The sequence below is a fragment of the Wasmannia auropunctata genome, unplaced genomic scaffold, assembly GCF_000956235.1.
Source record: "Wasmannia auropunctata unplaced genomic scaffold, wasmannia.A_1.0 LD275649.1, whole genome shotgun sequence".
Classification (NCBI taxonomy): Eukaryota; Metazoa; Arthropoda; class Insecta; order Hymenoptera; family Formicidae; genus Wasmannia; species Wasmannia auropunctata.
In genome coordinates, this window is record NW_012087241.1 from 1 (window position 1) to 847 (window position 847).

An 847-nucleotide genomic window follows, 5' to 3' on the forward strand; every position below is an offset into this window, starting at 1 on the left:
TACCAGCTTTTAGAAAGGCCTCTGCTAATGGTGTTTGATATGACGGAGAAGTGATATGTACTGGTCCGTCAGTACCATGATAAATAGTGTCCGACTTCAGCTCCGGAATATTCATTGTTTCCAATTTTTTAAAATACTTAAGAATGTCTTTATATGCCCAGCCATCATTCCCCATATCTGCCCAACGATCGTAATCCTCAGCTCCTCCTCTAGTAGCTATCATACCGTTTATAGTACTGCTGCCACCAACTACTTTTCCCCTTGGCCAAAGACATCTATTACCATTCGTGCCACGACAGTATCTGTTGGACGGTTTAGTTTCGTAATTCCAGTTGATATTATTGTCCGAATATAGAAATTGATTGATTATGGGAATGTCCATGTAAAAGTTTTCACGAGATCCGGCTTCGATCAGCAATATTTTGTTTTTAAAAATTTCGCTCAGTCTCGCTGCTATTGTAGCACCGGCCGTACCAGCACCAATTATTATAAAATCGTATGTATCTTTGAATTGCGCTATTGTATTCAATATTTCTTGATTTGAATAATGTTGGTTTTGCGTCAATAAGTTCTTCATATTAATAGCTGGTTCTCGTAATTTTGATAATTTTGATTCGCCACTATCATTGTTATTAAAGCTGCCATAATTTGAGTGTCCATGTAACGAAATGATCATGACATTGATACTCAAAATGTAAAGGAGACTTGGTATTTTATTCAACATGTTTGAATATGTAGTAATTGATTTTTAATATCTGAAATAAAATATGATAGTAGAAAATTTTATGTACACTTTATTTACATGTACACTCGCTCACTAAAAGATCCGACACTTATACACATCTCT

The 847-nt window shown here is 35.3% G+C and overlaps 1 protein-coding gene across 1 annotated transcript; it reads right to left on the reverse strand.

The window, feature by feature from the left end:
- Positions 1–7: 7 nt before the first annotated feature.
- LOC105461894 (glucose dehydrogenase [FAD, quinone]-like) lies at positions 8–750 on the reverse strand (the record flags this gene model as incomplete). Its single annotated transcript, XM_011708407.1, has 1 exon — positions 8–750. A coding segment is annotated over exon 1 (717 nt), but the record flags the coding sequence as incomplete, so codon positions are not given.
- Between the last annotated feature and the right edge of the window lie 97 nt (positions 751–847).